Raw genomic sequence first — 14892 nt, 5'->3', positions numbered from 1 at the left:
TGCAGTATATTTATACTGCATAGATCTCATTGAGAGATCAGAGCAGTCATACTAGAAGTCCCCCAGGGGGGAATTAACCTAACCCAAGGGGGAATAACCCTAACCCAAGGGGTACTTCTAGTATGTGTGTAAAAAAATAAATAAATGTTTTTTTTTTTTTCATTAATAAAAAAAACCTCCCCTAATAAAAGTTAGAATTGTGTTTTTGTTTTTTTTTCTTTTCAATTTCACTACACATATAATTTTTTTTAGTGTTTCACAGCATACTTTAGGCAAAAATTACGTCTGCCATTGCAAAGTAAACTTAGTGGTGCAAAAAATAAGGGCTCATCTGGGTCTCTTGGTGGAAAAATGCACGCGCTACAGCCTTATATACACAAGGAGGAAAAAAACTGGCTGTGTCTTCTAAGGGTTAAAGTAGTAGTTCACAAAATTCTTTTAAACACTACTCCCCCACACTCCGCTGCACGCTGGCATGTATACTCACCAGCAGTGATTGGTGTTCCCAGCGCACCTTCGTTCGGGTCCCATGGTGCCATTCAAATCCCGTACTCATTCATGTCACCCGGCCCTGTGACTGCTCTTCTGTCTCCTGTCGGTTGAAGGCGGGAAGTCACGCTTTTCAATGCATTCTCTATGGGAGAGAGTGACTTTCGGCCTTAAATTGACAGGAGAACAAAGCCGAACTAAGCCAGTGCGCAGGGTGTGTGTATATGGGTGGGGGAGGGTGGATCCTCTACCCATTCTCTGACAGCACCTTTACACAACTTAGGAGTTTACTCAAAGAATAATTTATTTCTCTGTCATCTACCAGCCCTCCTAAAATCAACTCTATTGTTGAAATGCTGGACTGACACTAATCTCCCATTCCAGAATAAGACAATCTTAGAAAATGACCATATGAGATGTATAAGTTCCACCTTCTCCCCATGACATTTCTTGCATCTCACCAGGGGCGTAGCTAGAATTTATGGGGCCCCATAGCAATAAACTGTACGGGGCCTCATAAATCCTGTAACCACCCCCCATGCATATGCTCCCATGACCCTAAAGAGGATGGTGCCAGGCAGTGTCTCTGTCGGGGGGAGGAGGGGGCTAGAGAAGTGAGGTGCAGGCTGGGGGATGTTGGGTTGCCGATGGGACGACACCAGTGAGCAGTGCCTGCTCCAGCTGTCACTGTCTGGTGGGGCATACTGATGGCAGGGTGGGAGGTGCAGGCGGTTGCCACTAGTGCGATCCTATATATATAGGAATAGTGCGATCCTGTCACTGCCACGTGGAGCCACTGTCTCTCTGGGTGAGGAAGGTGCTGTTGGTGAGTGAACTGACAGTACTAACCACTAGTGCTATGGAGACAGACCACATGTTTTGCCGATGAAGGCCCAGGCCTCCCTGCCCCATGGGCCCCATAGCAGTCGCATGGTCTGCCAACATGCTAGCTACGCCATTGAATCTTACATTATAATTCTTACCGAAGGTGACAGGGGTTTTGGGTGTTTGATATAACCAATGCAGAACCTTATTTGAGCAACATTTTAGGTTCCTAATTATCACATCCCATGTAGTGTTGTGAATGTCCCCACGTCTATTCTCATATTCCTTTTTTTTAATGCTATTCAGATTGGGAGGGGGGTTCTCTAAAACCAATTATTAATATGTCTTTGGAAAATTTTTCCCTACCTGTATAAAGTCTATCACCTTGTGCAAATGTATATACATCCAATAATTCTCCTGGGTTTTCTTAAAAGTGCAGTACACCAACTATAAAGTCCCTGCTGATATACAACAGATAGACTGAGAATCAAATGTAGGGTTTGTCAAAGTCTCTTAAAGGAGGTTACTAGTCAGGTTGCCTTAAAGGGGGACCTATTCAATCAGTACTGTGCTCTGATGGATGGGCTGTAAACACTTTGGGGATTTTTTGCAATAAACGTGAAGACAGAACCTGTACTCACAACTAAGACGATTGGTCTATTGTTATCCAACCAGAGAAAGTGGGTCGCGCACACTATAATATATATGGTAACCGATTCCCCATGCATCCGTCAGCTATATGCCTACTACTTCATCAGGGGTCTATGTCAAAGTTCACCCCTGATGAAGTCAGCATTTAGCTGTCAGGGGGGAAAAGTTTTTTGTGCCGGTACCGCTTCCTAGGTGCTCGCTTGCTCCTCCAGGTCCCATGTAATAGGGTCTTAAGTCTTAGGGGTGATCTGATCAGAATGTACAAATATATGTATGGACAGTACAGAGATCTTTCTAGTGATCTCCTTACTCCTAGACCTGTAACCAGGACAAGGGGGCATCCTCTACGTCTAGAGGAAAAAAGGTTTCACCACCAGCACAGACCCGGATTCTTTGCTGTAAATGGGCTATTTGACAAAGTGATGTTTAACGATTACTGATTAATGATAAACAATTGCAAACGAGAGCTTTTGGGAACAACCTGAAATCATTCACCATATCACACAGAACGATGGTCATTAGTTACAATCATTACTACAATCATTTGTTCAGCAAAAGATGCAGTGATCTGTACATTTAGCGAATATTTAGTGAACAGTTAGCGAAGATTGGCGAATGAAACGACTTTTCAATCGTTGCGTGATAATTGTCCTACGTAATAGGTCCCTAAGAGCAGTGGGACTATGATGCTCTGCCACATGGCATCAAATAAGTTCAAGGACCCTGATCCAGGGATTAGTCTTCTTGCCATAGTAGAGTCTGGAACTAATTTTTCTACCTGTGATGGGGCAATTTTACATTTGCCTTATGTTTTTTTTTTTTTTTTTGCCTTCCTCTGGATCAACATAGTAGGTTTAACCCCTTAACCCCTTCAAGACTAAGCCTATTTGGGCCTTAATGACCAGGCTAATTTTTCAAAATCTGACCTGTCTCACTTTATGCGCTTATAGCTCAGTGATGCTTTAACGTATGCTAGTGATTCTCAGAATGTTTTTTCATCACATATGGCACTTTATGTTAGTGGCAAAATTTGGTCACTAATTTGTGTGTTTTTTGTGAAAAAAATCAAAATATCATGAAAAATTAAAAAATATGCATTTTATGAGCATTGAAATTCTCAGCTTCTAAAAAAAGAAAGTCGTATCACATAAATTAGTTACTAAGTCACATTACCAATATGTCCTCTTTATTCTGGCTTCATTTCATAAAGATATTTGACTTTTTTAGGGTGTTACGGGGCTTAGAAATTTATCAGCAAATTATTACTTTTTTGTGAAAGTTCCAAAACTGATTATTTTAGGGACCAGTTCTTTTTTTAAGTTGATTTAGGAGGCTTGTATACTGGAAACCCCAATAAGTGACCACATTTTGGAAACTAGACACCTTAAAGAATTATGAGCATTTTTGACCTTACAGGGGCTTGAGGAAAGTATTCACCATTATAGGCCGTAAAAAATGGAAAATTAAATTTTTCCAATAATATATACGTTTAGATTAAAGTTTCTCATTTTCAAAAGGAACATGAAAGAAAAATCACCACAAAATTTGTAACTCAGGTTCTCTTGAGTACAACAGTACCCCATATGTGGGCGTAAACCACTGTTTGGGCACACAGCGGGGCTCAGAAAGAAAGGAGCGCCAATTAGCTTTTCCAATGCAGATTTTGCTGAAGAAGTTTCTGAGCGTCAGGTGCGTTTGCAGTGTCAGTAAAGAGAAAAAAAACCATAAGTCTTCCCATTTTGGAAAGTACACCCCTCAAAGAATTCATCTTGGGTTAGGATGAGCATTTTGACCCCACAGGTATTAGAGGAAAGTATTCAAAATTAGACAGTAAAAATGAGAAACTCAATTTTTTCCAATAATATGTTCATTTAGTTTAAAATTTCTCAATTTCACGAGAAAAAAGAGTAAAAACGTACCCCAAAATTTGTAAAGCAGGTTCTCCTGAGTAAAAAGGTACCTCATATGTAGGCATAAACCACTGCATGGGCACACAGGAGGGCTCAGAAGGAAAGGAGCGCCAATTAGCTTTTTCAATGCAGATTTTGCTGAAGAAGTTTCTGAGCGCCAGGTGCGTTTGCAGCGCCCCTGTAGTGCCAGCGGAGTAAAATCTCGCCATAAGTCATCCCATTTTGGAAAGTGCACCCCTCAAAGAATATATTTTGGGGTGTGGTGAGCATTTTGACCCCAGAGGTATTAGAGGAAAGTATTCAAAATTAGACAGTAAAAATGAAAAATTCGAATTTTTCCAAAAAATACGTTTGTTTAGTTTGAAATTTATCAATTTCACGAGTGACAAGAGAAAACCAGTACCACAAAATTTGTATTGCAGGTTCTCCTGAGTACAACGGTACCCCATATGGGGGCATAAACCACTGTATGGGCACACAGCGGGGCTCAGATTACGGGTAATGTGGGGGTGGTTACGGACAGTCTGGGGTGGTTCTGGGTAATCTGGAGGTGGGTACGGCCAAACTGAAGTGGTTACAGGTAATCTGGGGTGGATACGGTCAACATGGGGTGGTCACAGGCAACCTGCTGTGGTTACGGCAACCTGGGGTGATTACAGGCAACGTGGGGTGGTTACGGGCAATGTCGGGTGGTTACGGGCAACCTGCTGTGGTTACAGATTATCTACTGTGGTTACAGATTATCTAGGGTGGTTACAGGAAACGTGGGGTGGTTACGGGCAACGTGGGGTGGTTACGGACAATCTGGGGTGGTTACGGACAACGTGGGGTGGTTACGGACAACCTGGGGTGGTTACACATAAACTAAACCGCTTATAGGTAATCTGGGGTGGGTACCTGTAATCTGGCATGGTTACGGGCAATCTGGAGGGGGTCATTGGCAATTTGGGGTGGTTAGAGGCAACGTGCAGTGGCTAGAGGCAATGTGCGTCGGTCAGTGGCAAGGTGCGGTGGTCAGAGGCAACGTGCGGTGGTCAGAGGCAAAGTGCGGTGGGCAAAGGCAACGTGCGGTGGTCAGTGGCAACCTGCAGTGGTCAGTGGCAAGGTGCGGTGGTCAGAGGCAACGTGCGGTGGTCAGAGGCAACATGCGGTGGTCAGAGGCGACGTGCGGTGGTCAGAGGCGATGTGTGGTGGTCAGTGCGGTGTTTAGAGGCTACATGCGGTGGTCAGAGGCAACGTGCGGTGGTTGTGTGCAATCTGGGGGGTTACATGTAATCTGGCATGATTACGGGCAACCTGGGGTGGTTATGCGCAACCTTCGGGGGTTACAGACAATCTGGGATTGTTACAGATAAACTGAAGTGTTTATAGGTAATCTGGGGTGAGTACATGTAATTTGGGGTGGTTACAGGCAATCTGTGGTGATTATGGACAATCTGGAGGGGGTCACTGGCAATTTGGGGTGGTTACGGGCAACGTGCGGTGGTTATGTGTAATCTGGCTTGATTAAGGACAACCTGGGGTGGTTACAGACAACCTGGGGTGGTTACGGGCAACCTGCGGTGGTTAGGGGTAATCTAGGGGGGCTAGGGGTAATCTGGGAGTAAACTGCAATTATTACTATAATAAAAAGTGTGTGTTTTATTTTTTTGTATGGTTTTCACTTTTTGTACTTTTACACAATCATTTTCACTGTATTACTATGATTACTGTGATATTTTCTATCACAGTAATCATAGTTCAGTGACAGGGACCAAATTGGTCCCTGTCACTTAAAATTTTCAGAGATGACTGGTTCTGGAGCACATGCGCACTTCAGAAGCAGTCAGGACGTCGAGGAGGAAGGAGCTCCAGGATCAGGTGAGTATATGGGAAAGGGGGGGTGACTGGGGGACTGGGGGAAGGGTGACTCGGGGGGTGTCATTTATGGTGACAGGGGATAAAAAGTGCTGATCAGCACATGGTACAAGTGATCAGGGGTATATAGTATATAACACAAACAATACTGACATACTGTGACTCTATATCAGAGCCACACCAGACCTGACCAATACCACCATACTGTCACTGGGTAACACCCCCATACCAGACCTTAACAATACCGACATACTGTACTGTCACTGGGTAACACCACCACACCAGACGGTTGGGGGCAGTAGGTAGGGATAATAGGCTGGGTACAGTTCTCGGGGGCCGGGTCTCCTTACAGATGTGACAATTACTCTGACTTCTCTTAGGCTATGTTCATTCAACGTCCAAAAAAGAAAAAACGTGTCCGCTTTTTGTTTTAAAAAAGACGTCATTTATTACATCATTTTAAGGGACTTTGATAAATTGCATTGAAGTCTATAGAATAACAGACATCTTTTCCACACAATGTATTGAAAGCGTCCACCTCAAAAGACGTCCGTCATTTAATACATTATGTGAAAAAGACATCTGTAATTCCATAGACTGTTTTTTTAATACATCGTGTGCATTGGACGTCCGTCATCCCGTTGACTTTAATGCATTGCATCAAACTCAATTAATTTGTGGCAAAAACGGACGTCTATTCTGTTTTTTTGACATTGTGTGAACATAGCCTAACAGTGTATTAGTCTTATGGGTTCACTGAAGGGGACTCTGAATGACTCAATGGGGGGAAGGGGGCACTGGAATTGTTTGCAGTGTTTAGGGTTGTCACATGATAGCTGGTGGAGGAAGATATTACATGATACACTGGGGGCTGGACGTGTCCTATAAGTTATAGAGAGAGAACAATCCTCAAATATTCATATTATATTATTCTAAAACTTTTTTTTTCCAGTTTTTATGAAGCATTGCAAACATTGAGAACTTGGCCAAAGACAATGTGCACTACAATAATGTAAGAAGAAAAGTCAGTTCTTTATTCCATTGACAGTCTGGGCCATGGATTACACCATAATATCCATAGAGTTAAGAAGCGGAGCGGGAGCTTTCTATGGTGAATGAGTTTCTCTTCTCTCGGCAGCTGCCGTCTCCGCTGGGATTCTCAGCCTCATAGTAGAAAGTAATGAAGGGTTGAGTGAAGTTCTCACCTGTACGATGTCATTAAGGTGACATCATCCTCCTCCCATATAATTACACAGCTAGAGACTGAGGAAGAAGAAATAGAGAAGCCGGGAAGAAGGAAGACAGAATAAACTGTGTAGTCACCAGAGAATAGAGACAGATGGGAGAGAAAGTTATCAGGATGCAAAGAGAGCTGGATTCACAGAGAGTCTGTTCACAGTGATAGCGGCGGCCATCTTGGAAGTGATGGCCGCCGGGGGAGGGTTAGTGACTGGCCTACTAGGGGGGCTGATCTTGGGTCTGGGGGACACTTTTTAAACTCCCCCCACCGTGAAGTCAGTGACGGCAATGCCCAGTACCGGTGGCCGCCGTTATAACGTTAATAGCGGCGATCGCCGGTACAGAGGCCGGCCGGGACAGACCCCACACACTGCCCCAACCCCTCAGCTACCTCCGGTAGCTGGGGGGACAGGGTGGGGCCTTATCGGCGCTGCAGCCTTATTTTCTGCTATCGCCGTAAAGAGCTGATGGCAGAAGAATAAGGCCCAATAGTGACCGCTGTAAAAAGCTGCATTGGCAGTCCCTAAGGGGTTAACTCTCTTTCTACAGGGAATCACTTAACTAAGGATTCCCTTAGAGCTGAAATTACAGTTATCCTCAAGGAGGAGAAAGAGATATCCCTGCGTCAGAATTACAGGTGTGGGCTATTCGGTAAAGTTAAAGGGGTTGTCCGGCGATAAAAAATTATTCACAGAATAACACACATTACAAAGTTATACAACTTTGTAATGTATGTTATGTCTGTGAATGGCCCCCTTCCCCGTGTCCCACCACCCCCACCCGTGTACCCGGAAGTGTGGTGCGCTATACATTACCTGTCGCGTGCCGACCACCGTCTCCGATCCTCAGCAGTGACGTCTTCTTCGGGAGGCCACGGATCTTCCCGAGTGCCGGCCGCCCTCTGCAGCGTCATCCGAAGCTCAGCGGCTGAGCAGCTGATGACGTGGCCGCGTCATCAGCCGCTCAGCCGCGATTGGCTGAGCACAGTTATGCTCAGCCAATCGCGGCTGAGCTTCGGATGAGGCTGCAGAGGGTGGCCGGCACTCGGGAAGATCCGCCAAGCTCCCGAAGAAGACGTCACTGCTGACGATCGGAGACCGTGGACGACACGATATGCGGTGAGTATAATGCACCACACTTCTGGGTCTAGCGTGGGTGGGGGGAAACACGGGGAAGGGGGCCATTCACAGACATAACATACATTACAAAGTTGTATGACTTTGTAATGTGTGTTATTCTGTGAATAATTTTTTATCGCCGGACAACCCCTTTAATCTTCCCCTGGCAGGCACGCCTGTTTTTTTCACAGATGTCCCTGCTCCTGTAGTATACCCAGATTGAAGGAGAGGCGAAGGAGAAATGCTGTGTCCCATAAACCATCTGTTATAAGTCACTAATGTTAGACTACGTTGGACAGAATACCTGTTATATTGATATTGTTGTTTTCTTACACATATATTAATGGATATATCAAGTACTTTAAAGGAAACCTGTCAGCCGGGATGCTGTGGCAGAGCCTGCCCGACCTCCTGGTGAAGCCCGGCATACTTAACCCTCCCTAGACCCAGTCCCTGGGCGGAGAAATCACGGCCCGAAGCTGAGCGCGCACGTTGTGCAATACAGTAGAGATGACTCGAACGTCCATATAAAATGACTGGAGCAGTCATTTTCTATGGACGGTGGACTCATCTCTACTGCTCTGCATAACGCGCGCGCTCAGCTTCGGGCTGTGATTTCTCCGCCCAGGGACTGGGTTCAGGAGTGGGACTTCCAGGGAAGATTAAGTTTGCCGCACCCTAAAGAGGTATTCTGGGAAGTCATTTTTTGTAATGCAAGAAAGAAAACAAAAACTATACTATAAACTATACCTTCCTCACTTCCCCGACAGCACGGGAATCATAGAACTCGAGACCTACTGCACATGCCCATTAAGATTTAACTGATTAAAACATTTTATTTAATCTGCCTAACTGAGAAATACATTTCTTTACTAAGGGAAATAGTATAAGTTTGCAGCTACTAATCCAGTGCAATAATAATCCAATACAATCCAGCTCAAAATGGCCACACAAAAATGTTTCACAGTCACTATTTCTATTATTATATTACATAGCGTTTTTATACCCTAGAATATGTTTTCTTGTATTTAGTTCAGGCTTGAAGAGGATGATATAACATTTGGGGAAGAATATACAGCCCAACAGTCCAGCGTTAGAGGTCAGGATGGCAAATATCTCCACGGCCACCATGTATTTGCCTTTGGTGCTGAGATAAGCCGGGATCATGGCTATCCAGACACTGCAGAACACCAGCATGCTGAAGGTGATGTACTTGGCCTCATTGAAACTGTCCGGTAATGTCCTGGCTAAGAAAGCTGTAATAAAACTAACAGCGGCCAGAATCCCCATATAACCCAGGACAGAGTAGAAGCAAAGATCTGACCCTTCATTACACTGAACTACCATCTTCTCCTTATAAGAGTGTGTGTCCAGCTCCTGGAAGGGGGGAGAGAGGGTCACCCAACTCATACAGATGACCCCCTGGACAGAGGAGCAGATCAGGAGCACACAGTTAGGGAGCGTTACTCCACTCCATCTGCTCCACACACTTCCAGGCTTGGTGGCTCTGAATGCCATGTAAACCATGATGGTCTTGGCCAACAATGAAGAGATGGATATTGAGAGTAGTATTCCAGTAGAGATCTGACGTATCCTGCAGGTTGTATCCACAGGACGACCGAGGAACAAGAAGACAGAGAGGAAGCTCAGCATGATGGAGACCAGGAGGACAAAGCTCAGGTTCTTGTTATTCGCTCTCACAATCGCCGTGTCACGTTGGGAAACAAAACTGAGAAGAATGAGAAGAGTCAGAATCCAGAAGAAAGTGGCTAAAGAGGAAAAAGCGATAGAAATGATGTCCTCAGTATAAGATAAATATTCCATCTCCTTCATCACACACAATGTTCTGTTCTCATTTGACCAGGCGTCTTCCGGACATTTCCTGCAGTTCTCACTATCTGTAAAACAAAGTGAAGGTGAGAACCGCTCATTCAAAGGAGAAGTCCGACGGATTATAAAACCCTACATCTGGCAGGGGCAGGAGGACCCCTGTGGGACGGCATTTCCCCCTGAGTTGTGGTGACATAACGAGCAGCATCCCACCCCAGCCACTGACTACCAGAGTCAATCAGCCAGGTTGTGACGTGTCAACTCCCAGATCACTGAGCCTTGTGGAGATCCCGTGGCCAGCCCCATTGCGCACAGGAAGAAGTAAGCTAGTACTTGTAATCGATTTTCCCACTGCCCTTACCGGCTATAGGATTTTATTATCCACCAGACTTCTCCTTTAATATTAGTTTCTTCTCTATACCAGGACTTCTCTACATAACAGAAGTCAGGGATCGGACTAGTTTGTTGTTGCTGTCTGTACAACTTTTCAATTGTTTGGTATTTGCTGACGTACCTTGCTGCAACCCGACAGGACCCAAGGCTTATACTGACAGTTGGCTCTTCCAGTGCTGCGGCCCATACTACTGGACATTCCACTTAGTGTTCTCACCCAGCAACAGATGGAACTTCATAGCCGTGCATACAGGTTGTTCTTTTACGTGTATTCCCTGTAATGCCCTTCAGAAGAGTGCTGTACTTACTGCATAGGTCCCCTTCAGGTAGTCCACTTGTTCTCACAATCTTATTCAAGTCAGCTAGTAAAGAGACTTTCTAAAAGGTTTCCCTCAAACTCAGTCTACCTGCTAACAGCAGTGATTCCAAATATCTTAACAGGCACACTCTGACAAGCCATCTTCTCTAAGCTCTGCACCTTGTGTAAAATGACTTTGTGTTATACCTGTACTCTACTGTATGTTTAAGAAACTGAAAAGAAAAGTTCTAAAATTATCCCTGAATCCTCATTCAGGAGGGGGTAATAGAAAAATCCTTTAACAGGCATGTCTTGTGTCTCAGGGACAGCTACTACCCTTCTGAGCCCCGTGACAAGTGCCGCAATGGTACCGTAACACCTAGCTCTTGCATGCAACACCCTGCACCCCTGGGTCACCACACACCAGCTCTCAGTCCCCTGACCAGATCCTGTCTAGAGATGAGCAAACCGGGTTCGGGTTCGAGTCGATCTGAACCCGAACTTTCGGCATTTGATTAGCTGGGGCTGCTGAAATTTGATAAAGCTCTAAGGCTATGTGGAAAACATGGATATAGTCATTGGCTGTATCCATGTTTTCCAGACAACCTTAGAGCTTTATCCAAGTTTAGCAGCCCCAGCTATACAACTACCAAACGTTCGGGTTCGGATCGACTCGAACCCGAACCCGGTTCGCTCATCTCTAATCCTGTCGAAAGACAAAATTTCGATTTAGCAAGGCAGACAGAGGGACCGCAAAATCCTTACTGCACAACCACAACTCTCTACTTCATATAAAGATCGGCACCAGCTGGAGTATAGGATGCCCCCACCAGCACCGTGCCCCAACAGGAGATCCCATTGGCCAGATCATCCGCAAACTCTCCCGGTAATATAATGACCACCGATTGGATGAGAAAACCATACCGGTAAATATTACACCATCAACATAAACAAAATGGTCAAGTTTTCTTTGCCTCAAGCTTTATATCTAGTATCAACTGCAAAATGTACTTGGCCTGGACTTTTTTGAGGAACGTGAAGAATGACAATGCTATGGGTAGACAATGCCCAAGAAAATGAATTTGTGGAGCTGCATATAGAGTAATAGTCAATCAAAAAGCATGACGTTAAAGGGGTTATCCAGCGCTACAAAAACATGGCCACTTTTCCCCCTACTGTTGTCTCCAGTTCAGGTGCAGTTTGCAATTAAGCTTCATTTACTTCAATGGAACTGAGTTTCAAAACCCCACCCAATCTGGAGACAACAGTAGGGGGAAAGTGGCCATGTTTTTGTAGTGCTGGATAACCCCTTTAAGGTATAGAGGCACCTTAAAAGGATCAACAATCGGCCATCAGACTGTCTTCGGGTAGAAAGAACCTGACAGCTCCCAGTAGTTCATTCCAACAGTGGGGCTGCAGCTGCAGTTGTGGGGGGATTAGGTTCTTGTCCTTAATTTGGAGAATAATTCTCTCCTAATATATGATTATAAAATACCTGACACATTGGAGATTTCTCCTTCTGAACATGGGGCACAGTCATAGCAGCATAAGTGTATACTAGAGGTTGTCACTTTCCTGTATCCAGGTGTACAACTATCTGAGCATCGGGACCTGGGGATCTACAGGAAACGGAGGAGATTTGTTCAGTTTAATAAAATACAGGACATGGATGACTGATGGAATTGATTTGAAATGTCTGACAGTAAATGCAAAGTTAAAAAAAAAAAAAATCAAACAAATGGTAAAAGATTACAAGGATACATAATACATGATGACGACATCTGCTCTGACTCTATTGGCATCTTCTCTCCTGTAGTATCAGTGCTCTGTGGCTTCTACACTAATGGGACATCCTGCCTTGTTGGATTCATGTTGTACCTATCTGCTATGGGATAATATCTTTATATAAAGGTTTTCCAGAAAACAAAAATGTTCACACAGGATTTGCTATCAACAGGAGATCATGCCAAATATTTGGGAGGAGGGGGTTACATCCTGTAGGTAATTTCCCCTTGTAGTGAATTCTACATATTGGAGGGCTAGGGAGTTACTTAAAGGAGAATGCCTTCCTATCAGGGAGACTACCTACAGGGAAGCCTAACCACTATATGGATACACAAAGAGGTCCTGACTATGTGGGTGCACAGATGGGCATAACGACTAAGTGGAGATGGGAGATCTAACTACTATATGAATCAAAAATGGGTCCTAACTACTATATAGGAGAACAGAAAGCTTCTATAATATTTGGAGGCATAGAAGGTTCTAACCACTGTATGGGAACACAGAAAAAGCTTAACTACTATATGGGAGCATAGAAAGGCCTATTTACTGTATATGCACAGAGGGACCCAACTACTATATGGGAGCATAGAAAGGCCTATCTACTGTATGGTGCACAGAGGGACCCAACTACTATGTGGGAGCATAGAAAGGGCTATCTACTGTATAGTGCACAAAGGGGCCTAACTACCGTTTTGGGCACAAAGGGGTCTAACTACTACATGGATCCACGGGGGGAGGGTGAACTACTATTTGAGTGCCCAAAACTCTGACTACTATTTGGGAGCACATAGGAGGCCCTTTTGTGTATATGGAATGACAGAGCAGCCTGACTACTATATGAGGGCACTGCTGGGGGCCTTTTCTACTATATGAAGGGGTAGAGGGGCCTAAGAGCTATTTGAAGGCCCCCATTCAGTCTCAATAGTACATGGAAAAAAAGTGGGCACTGTTACAGTGTGGAACAATACAGATGAACACTTTATATAGAGGTGAGGATGGAGCTGGAGTGAAGAGCCTAAGATGTTTGTCTGACAGATTCTGTGGAGTCAATTTGTGTCCAGGAGAAGTCTTCATAATGGCATAGCCAGAGAGAGAAAAATAAATGAGTAATTCTGAGCAAAGAAAATGCCCTCTGTGAGTCACTGGTTGTAACTGCACTGTATTCCTGAAAATCTTCCTCTATATGGGTTAGTTTATGGGGTCATACTGGTGTTTGTATAGTGGATGTTATTTAGTAGTAGATGGCGGTATTAGTCACTATGTGGTGGTTGTGGTAGTGGTCAAAATGTGGCAATAATATTTGTTTCTTATATGGTACCATTGGTCTCGTTGCAGGTACTTTTTGGTCTTCCTATTCTGGATCTCGGCAGTTAACCCTATAGGTGCTGTGATCTGTGCGATCCCAGCAGCTATAGTGCTACAGGAAGGGAGAATCCTCCCTTCCTCCTCCATCGGGGCTGTGCGGTGACGTCAGGAGGCTTCCCCGAAGGATTATCTGTCAGTGTGACAGCTGATCTCCCCCTGAAACTAACCGGGGTGGAGGAACCCCCAGCTCCGGGAACTTTAAGCCATTGAATGCCGCTGTCATATCAAGACAGCGGCATGTAATGGGTTCCGGTGGCTGCCGCGGGTATACTCACGTGATCAAAGGTCCTGCGGCGACATCCGGTCCATCGATGGTCTCCATGGTAATCCAAGGGGTGTAATGAAGTCCCCCAGGATTACCATGGATATGCTATCAGGCTGACAGGCATGGCTATGCAGATTGCCTGTCAGCATGATGCATAACACAATACACTGCACTACAGGAGTAGTACAATGTATTGTATCAGTGATCACAGATCCCTTTACAGTTTTACACTAGTGTACAGTAATGTATGCTAGTGTAAAAGTAAAAAAAGTGCACCAAAACACAAAACATACACCCCCCCATACATGACCCAATATATAAAACTAAATCATTAAATATATCGAACAACATACGCTGTAATAAAAAAATAAAAAAAATGTATTTTATCAATCCGCTTTAGAAAATATGTCATAAAAGAGATCAAAAAGTCATATATATGTAAAACTTGGTATCAATAGAAACTACAGATCTTCCCGCAAAAATGAGCCCAAAACCAGCTCTGTCACGCAACATATAAGAACGCTATGGACAGGGGCCGATTAACTATACCATAGGCCCCGGGCTGTTCACCAAGCCTGGGCCCCCCATCTCACTTTCACTGTGGCAGCACTAACGTACTGTTTATAGTACAGGATAAATAATGTCATTATGCCCTGATTTGTGCAAAATTGCAGTAAAAAAGTCCCATTCTCTTCAACACCAGAGGTGGCAGAGAGCATGGGGCAATGATCAGGGACCACCCCATGTGGTCCTGGTACAAGCAATTAGCGGCATATTCTATATACCGCTGACCGCTTGTTCCAAATGCTGCAGACACTTTTTATCCCCTGTCACCGTAAATCATTGGTAACAGGATAAAAAGTCATA

The 14892-nt window shown here is 44.5% G+C and overlaps 1 protein-coding gene across 1 annotated transcript in view; it reads right to left on the bottom strand.

Moving 5' to 3' along the window:
• Positions 1-9076: 9076 nt before the first annotated feature.
• The window catches only part of LOC138789176 (vomeronasal type-2 receptor 26-like), a 31733-nt gene continuing 25917 nt past the window's right edge, over positions 9077-14892 (bottom strand). Inside the window, exons 10-11 of the mRNA XM_069967780.1 lie at positions 12106-12229; positions 9077-9987 (exon numbers count right to left, since the gene is read on the bottom strand). Of these exons, the coding sequence (XP_069823881.1) occupies positions 9077-9987; positions 12106-12229 (1035 nt within the window). The remainder of the gene's footprint in view (positions 9988-12105; positions 12230-14892) is intronic.

The sequence above is a fragment of the Dendropsophus ebraccatus genome, chromosome 4, assembly GCF_027789765.1.
Source record: "Dendropsophus ebraccatus isolate aDenEbr1 chromosome 4, aDenEbr1.pat, whole genome shotgun sequence".
In the NCBI taxonomy this organism is placed as follows: Eukaryota; Metazoa; Chordata; class Amphibia; order Anura; family Hylidae; genus Dendropsophus; species Dendropsophus ebraccatus.
Note: the sequence above shows the minus strand (reverse complement) of the source record. Positions and strands in the feature narration are given on the sequence as shown.